The sequence below is a fragment of the Corylus avellana genome, chromosome ca2, assembly GCF_901000735.1.
Source record: "Corylus avellana chromosome ca2, CavTom2PMs-1.0".
NCBI classification, from domain to species: domain Eukaryota; kingdom Viridiplantae; phylum Streptophyta; class Magnoliopsida; order Fagales; family Betulaceae; genus Corylus; species Corylus avellana.
The window spans coordinates 39460983-39469173 of record NC_081542.1 but is presented as its reverse complement, the minus strand read 5'-3'; the positions used below and the strand labels follow the sequence as shown (position 1 = coordinate 39469173).

The following is an 8191-nucleotide window of genomic DNA, read 5'->3' as shown; positions in this document are numbered from 1 at the left end:
AAATTTAATTTTTTGTAGTGCCATAATTCATGAACACAGAGGGTACGTACATGGTAATCCGATTAATCCCCTATATGGTCAAGTCTACGGCCCTATTGTCCTCTAGGGATAGGTATAATGCCTCTTCTGAGTCCTCCAACAATGTCCAGCTGGTTTCTTATGCATTACATTTTGTATTGATCATGAAGGTCTCTCTCATAAAGAGACTAAGGGGGCCTCTTATATGAAGGATCATAGAGATAAAACAGGAAATTTAATGCTCCTACTGAGCGCTACCGAATCGTTTTTCTTAAGAAGTTATTTATTTTTATCAACTTTGATGAATTGGTATACATTGGGTTACAACGTACAAACATTCTTATACGATACAATGAAACTCAAAAAAATCTTTGTAATTTGATTTCATTTTGCACAAAACAAAACAAAAGGAGAATATTTTTAGAGTTTATATTATAGCAAGAGAGAGAGATTTGAATTTTAAAACTACAAATGGTTTTGAGAGACAAAAGAAGAGATAAGTTTTATGTGTTAAACTGGCTTGCAGTGAACTTATTGATAGTGTCATTTTAGCAGTTTTAATGCTTGTTAGCCAACATATATACATGTACGTAATTTCTCAATTAACAGTAAAAAAAAATTGTTAATTGAACAATCGTTAAAATATGATCATTAAATATTAAAAAACATTTAATATTGACTGTTAGATTAAAGTTATAATTAACAATTATTTAATTATAATCATTATATCATAATTGTTAGTAAGAATTATTTAATTTTAACTGCTATATCAATTTTAATTTGATCTTACAGTTGACTTTACTAACGGTCAAGTAAATCCAACTGTTAGATCTACCTTAAAAACATCGTATAATCTAGATCAAATCATATGATCGTATGATCATGAGCGTCCAAAAATTAACAATTATGATCTGATCGCTTCAAATTTTAATGCTTCGTACTAAGTACCAAGTGTGTCATCACCTGATTGTATATCAATTGCTCGTGAAATTAATATGGCTTGGTTTTTGTGTCATTGTTTTCATATTCTTTTATACTTATTTACTCTTTTGAACTTGTTGTCTATGTATTTTCAATCAATTTATCCTTTCACCAAATGCTTAGACCTCCCTTTGTAGCTATCTTTTAGCAGAGAAAATCGTCAACTAGTATGATAACAGTGATCAAAATGCATTAATTGCTAGATTTAGCCCACCTATTAACACCCATAACTCAGCATATAGTTAGGTTTGTTTAAATAGATGGTAGTTGTTAATGTTGCATTTGGAAGCTCGATCTGAATTTGTGTTGATGAAAAAGATATTTTAGTTGTATCAGATCATATCTTTCTGCTTTCTAATAAAGTATATTCTAGTAGATTAGTATTGTGTAGTGATTTTAGTTAATTACTATAGAATCTGATAATAGGAGTTCTCATTGGAAGAGATGTCTCTAACAATTACCAATTAATTAGTGTGAAAACACTACGAGTAACACTCCAAATTAAGTATTTTAATTATTTAATTTATTAATTTTGGGGGTTTATATGTCGGGAAAATGAAGTCTCTAAGCAAAAGATGACAATTTTTTCTTTTAGTATTAGGATTTTTTTATATAAATTACTAGCGCTTATGCCCGTAAGTGCCGGCAATTTCTATGGAAAACTTTAAAAAAGTGAGTCAAAGAACCTTGCATCAGCATAAACTTAAAAAAAAAAATAATAATAATAATAATAAATAAAAAATTAGTAGAAAGAGAATCTTCTTACCTATGCCTAACTTGATTGCCTTATTGATAGTATACACAAGCCTAAATCAAAATTGTGACCTTTTTTATTCCTCCCATTAAGGAATAAGAATCATAATAAAATTAATTATAATTTATTTGATTAAAGAAATTATTCTTTATTTGGAATAAATTACCGAGCATCTGTAATTGTGATTTAATTTAGATCACACTAAATAACATGTGACATTTTTAACTTTTTTTTAACAAACGAGTTATCTTCATTGATATAAAATCAAGGGAAAAATATAAAAAAAAGCCCCCCAAACTACTAGCCGTTTTCAATTTAGCCCCCTAATGTTCTAAAAGTGATAAAGTAACTCCCAAACTACCAAACTATTATATTTTGGCCACTCCGTTAGTCAAAACCATCAGTTTGGACGGAAACTCCAAAACGACGTCGTTTTGTTACAGGTAAGTTACTACAATGTCATTTTATGAAGAAAAAAAAATTTTGGAAAAAATATAAAAAAAAAACCCCTCAAACTACCAGCCGTTTTCATTTTAGCCCCCTAATGTTCAGAAAAGTGATAAAGTAGCCCCCCAACTACCAAACAGTTGCAATTTAGCCACTCCGTTAGTCATTACTGTCAAATATGATGGAAAATTCAAAACTACGTCGTTTTGATAAGGGTAAATTACTAAAATGCCATTTTAGAAAAAAAAATCATATTAAAACAAGCACACAAAACGGCGCCGTTTTGCTTGAAATTAGGGTTTCCTTACACTTACTAAAACGGCGCCGTTTTGGTAAGTGTTAGGAATTAAAAGAAAAGACCTTAGACCCCACGCAGAAAAAACCTCCAACCCCAGTTTATCTCTCTCCCCCAAACCGCCGGCCACCACGTCGTTCTATCTCCGGCAACCTTCTCCCTCAAGTGAAAAAAACGCAATGCCCCTCTCTCTCTCTCTCTCTCTCAAAAACGGCTGCCCCTGCCACCACCATCCATCACCGCCGGCCACACCATCTAGTGACTACGAAGCGCCACTGAAAAATTCTTACCCATTGTAGAAATCAAACAAAAAAATCACGTTCGTAGATAAACAACACCGATCCGATAGCTATACCATGAAATACAATAAAAAGATTGAGTTATGGGTAAGATTTACAGGCTGCCGAAGATAGAATGACGTGGTGGCCAGCGGTTTTGGGGAGAGAGATAAACTAGGGTTGGGGGTTTTTTCGTGGGTCACCTGCGTGGGGTCTAGGGTTTTTTCTTTTAATTCCTAACACTTACCAAAGCGGCACCGTTTTGGTAAGTGTAAGGAAATCCTAATTTCAAGCAAAACGGCGCCGTTTTGCTTGCTTATTTTAATATGATTTTTTTTTTTCCCAAAAATGGCATTTTGGTAACTTACCCTTGCCAAAACAACGTAGTTTTAAATTTTTCATCATATTTGACGGTAAGGACTAACGGAGTGGCCAAATTGCAACTGTTTGGTAGTTTTGGGGCTACTTTATCATTTTCTGAACATTAGGGGGCTAAAATGAAAACGGCTAGTAGTTTGGGGGGCTTTTTTTATATTTTTCTCAAAAAAAAAAATTTCATAAAAGGGCATTGTAGTAACTTACCTGTAACAAAACGACGTCGTTTTGCAATTTCCGTCCAAATTGATGGTTTTGACTAACGGAGTGGCCAAAATGCAATAGTTTGGTAGTTTGGGGGGCTATTTTATCACTTTTGGAACATTATGGAGCTAAATCGAAAACGGCTGGTAGTTTGAGGGGCTTTTTTATATTTTTCCCTAAAATCAATATGAAGCAAAATGCTCCATCATACAATGCCAAAGATACAAGTTGAAAACTTTACAACCCCAACACTATATATGACATATCCAATAGCCTCTAAAGTTATATATAAAACAACACCTTAGAAATGACATCATCACAATCAGTATATATATAGATCTGCAGCATAAACCGACAAATCACGTGTTTGGTTGTTGTCTCTTTCATCAATGGTAATTCTTCCATAAACTTGATATCCTCTGTCATCAATCAATAGTTTGCCCCCAAAAAAAAGAACCAGAACTCCAGAAGAAAATAAAATACCTACCGAAAACCATTACGTTATTCTTAAGCAAAACCTAAGAAAACAACAAATCTAAGATTTGCTGTAGCCAGAGCAATAGCAAACTTGCCTTATTCAGAAGCAAAAACGAAAATACAAAATTAAAAAAATAAATAAATAAAAATAAAAAATAAAAAAATAGTAAAAAACACCCAACTCCCAATGTCCGGCAAAATGATGCATGAAGGCCGACAACTGGAAGAAGGGGTGGCCGGCGAGCACGGTGAGCGGTAGTGTGGATAGACGAAACTGATGGAGAAAGCTAGATCTGATTCTGAAGAAAATATATCTAGAAACCCCATCAAATCCGGTGGGATAGTGGTGCTCAGAACGTGACAGGCCGGTAGAGAGTCTGGACGGTGGATCTAAGCAAACAATAAAAGAAGAAAGGGGAAGAGAAAGGAAGAAGGGGGGGAGGGTTTCCCTCCTCCCCTGCCGCCCATGGTTTTTTTGCTATACTAGTATTGTTTTATGCGGGGAGAGAAGTAGACAAAAAAAAAATGGTAAGGAAAACATAACATGTGACATATGGGCCACGTGCACTTTATTCGAAAATTTCTTACATAACCCACTAATGAAAATTCAGATACTAAAAGCTAGCTAGCTAGGGAAAGCACATCTAATCAAATACATAAAAAAATCAACAATAACCTCAATTAAATGAAAAGCTTTGGCACAAACACCACCTAATTAGAAAGAAGAAAAAAAAAAAAAATGGTTGCTTAATATTTAGCTATATCGCCAAATTTTGTGAAATTATGATATTAAGGTTAATTGAGGTGCTCATATCCAGGTGTTTCCATATGATATTTATAGCATATCATGTAGATATATAGTTATGTACCATAGTATAACAAGTTATAAACGTATTGAAAAGGACATGTGACAAGATCATTGATAAATAATTTATTGACCAAAACAAACTTACAGCTTTTATTAGTAATTACAAAAAAAATTACAGACAAAATGTGTAAAGAAGATCAATATGTTTTCTTTCCTAATTAATCGTATGACGAAGAACTATAATAAACAAAAAAAGATGTACTGCGATGATGACTTTGTTGAACAAAATATTTATGGCCTGTTTGAGATTGCGTTTGAGTGGTCTAAAAGTGCTTTTAACACTAAAAAAGTCTGTTTGAAGAAAAAAGTATTAGTTTGGTTAAAAAATTAAAAATGTTTTTAATGGTCCAAAAAGCCTAAAAATGGCCAAAACACACTTTTGGCTAAAGCTTAAAAATTAAGATTTTGCCTAAAAACTCTTTTTAACTTAAAAACACTATTTCTTAAATGCAATACAAAACAGGCTCATAGTATATGTTCAAATATTAATGTGCAATGACAATTATCACTGAAAGAGCTCTTACACGTCCTCTTTCTCATTCTCAACCTTATCCTCATTATTGTCATGACGAAAAAGTGCCATATTGGAAAGTATAGTCATTCTAAAGTATGGTACATAGAATACTTTTAAGGAGTTAACAAACACCTTTTTTTTTCTTAATTCAATAATGAAAAACGTGTTACAAGGAATCGAATAATTGAAATGAGGTGGGCTCCTCAACATCAAACCCAAACAAAAAAAGTAATACAAGAAAGAAAAAACAAACAAACAAACATTAGGCATTGAAACCAAAAAGGATCCAAGCCTTTCTAAGAGCAACACAAAGCCGTAGCAAAGGGTAAAGGAGCTCGGTGAGAAACCCTAAATGGTAAAGGCAGCAACCAGTACCATGAAGATTATCATCACTCTTATCTCTGTTTATTTAGTACATTAAAAATAAAACACAGTGACATAGCCTGCCAAACCGGTGGCTTTATTTAGTACGTTTGCATGTAAAGGCTACCTCACACAATTTATATAAGATTGTCATCACTCTCACGATCCATCAACACCCAAGAGCCGTCGTCGTTCTGAACCATAGACTTGTTCTTTGTAATCCACCAATTATCAAGCACAAGAAGCTTATCATCTAGAGCATCCGACACCTTGTTTACAAGTGCAATTTCACGATTTACTTCCAATTTAAAATCCCCATCTTCCCCATGTGTTCCTGCAACTCCATGCAGATAAACTTCCAAATTATGCGCTTTGGACTTGGCTTCATTACTTTCAACAGGAAGAACTTTTAAGTAGGGCGATTTTCTAGTATTAATTATCAACTCCTCTCCCACATCTACGTATGACAACCACTCCGACGGGTGGTTTGGGACGATATCGCCTGGCCTATTATTGATACGTAACACATGAAGATTTTCAAGATCGGAGAATACTTGGAGAAATCCTTTGTCCCCAACTCGGGGCACACCAAACCCAAAGGCTGTGACGAGACAGGCGTTGATGGGCTCAGAAATATTACTCGAGGGCTTGAGGTTAATTCCATTATGGACAATGTCGACGGCATTTAGAGTTGCCATTGCAGCGCCCAAGCTGTAGCCGACCACAGTAATGCTCACTTCCTCGTCCTTGTAATGGTCTACAAGTCTCTTTACCTCGCTTAGAACCTGAAAGATGGTTCAACTAATATAATCAATCAAGGAAAAATGGTTTTACGTATAGTACATTAACATAATAATAATAACATAGTTTTATTCTATACCATAATTTATTTTTAACAAAAAAAAAAAAAAGTGTTAATTAAGTATATTCCAAGAAATTTAATGCACGAAAAATACCCCTAAATTTTAAAACTTCTCAATTTCATGTTGAACTTTCAAACTAGTTTTTGAACGTTAAAAGCGATGAAATAATCTTTATACCCCTAAAACTTTTATAAAATTTCAAATTTACTTTTAATTTCAAAATGAAAAAAATAAAAAATGAAAATTGAAGGGTAATTTGATCTTTTTAGTAGTATATGTTAGGGTTTAATGGTAAAAATTGACGAAAGTGAACTATATCAAATTGAAAGTGTTATATATATATATATATATTAAATCTCACCTGCTCTCTACAACTAGTGGAATTGAAGGGGGAATCCTCGTGAGCCATAGTGTACATGGAGTACCAACCTAAGTGCACCTTTGGATCATGCTCCTTTCCAAGTATTTCAGAAGCTGACGTCAAAACAACATCAAAATCAATTATCCCCTCCAATGGCCCCTCGGTTCCCCTCCAACAAATCAAAATGTCCCTCCTCCCTAACACGGTGGTTCCTGTGTCTGTGGCCACAGCAATGTACCCAATCCAATTTGAATCCCCACCCGTTGGATCAACAGCTCTGGACCTCTTGATGAACCCGTCGCCGCTGCTGCTGCTGCTTATGATATTTTTTGTGGCATAGAAATATTTTGTCACTTGATAGTTATATGGGTTGTTCTTTTCTAAGCCCACCTTGGAGAACAAGTGCCTCTTTGCATAGCGGGAAAGTCCATAGTTGATAGACTTGTCGTCTCTGATGAAGGCGTCAGAAATAGCTTGAACCCTTTCGCCGTAGTGAATGATCAACCGGCGGAGATCAAGATCGAGAGGATCTAGCAAACCTTCCCAATCTTCCTCGCCGCTCAGAGCTCTCCATCTCGATGCTATGTTACTCATGATATTTCTGTTCTTTGCTTGATGATTGAATATTCTTAATGCTGTGCCTCATCCCCATGCAAATGCCTCCAATTTATAAGCCATAATTTAATATGTGATTTTTTTACTCTTTTTTATTTTCATCCTTATAATTTCGGAATCTCATTTTCCAGCTGTTAACTCTCACATAAAACGTGATTTATTTTTATTTTACTGATAAAAAAACGTGATTTGTATTTTATTTTACAGTAATTATTTAATTTACTTTATTGATATGCTGACTTTGCAGTAGTTTGTCTGCATGGCTGAGAGACGTAACTTACCCATCCATCCATTAAAGTTTTTGTTTTTTTCTTCCAGTTTTTCTTATTAGGGGCCCACCGATTCATTGGCTCTGGACATAATACAAAACAACGTTTTTTATCTACTGTTAGGAGCGCATCGGTAGCACCTGTTAGAGAATACGTGGGCTTGTGCTTTAAGTTTGTAAAGATTTTAGTTATTAGTTTATACAAATAAATCTTTATGTTTGCCCCACATTACTAAGGAATGAAACTCATTCATCATGTCGTCTCAATAAGTAGAGAGTCTTCTTATGTATTCAAATCATTCAATAAAAGCAAGATGTAACACATATAAGGCTTTGTGTATGGATGTAAGCAAAATACTGAATCACACTACAAAAAAAGGGCAATTTTGTGACGTATCAAACAGTTTCATTTTTTTGCCACGTTAGTAAATGTTGACGTGCCAAAACTGGCACGTCAACAAATTTTTTTTGATGTGCCACAACATTTACTGACGTGTTGAATATAACACG

The 8191-nt window shown here is 34.3% G+C and overlaps 1 protein-coding gene across 1 annotated transcript; it reads right to left on the bottom strand.

Annotated features, from left to right (window-relative positions):
* Positions 1–5481: 5481 nt before the first annotated feature.
* On the bottom strand, positions 5482–7422 carry LOC132172596 (phospholipase A1-II 4-like). The gene is made up of 2 exons (XM_059584118.1): positions 6799–7422; positions 5482–6359 (listed from the first exon to the last, which is right to left on the bottom strand). Exons 1-2 carry the CDS (start codon positions 7390–7392, stop codon positions 5712–5714), a joined length of 1242 nt encoding a protein of 413 aa, XP_059440101.1. The 5' UTR covers positions 7393–7422; the 3' UTR covers positions 5482–5711.
* Positions 7423–8191: the final 769 nt, after the last annotated feature.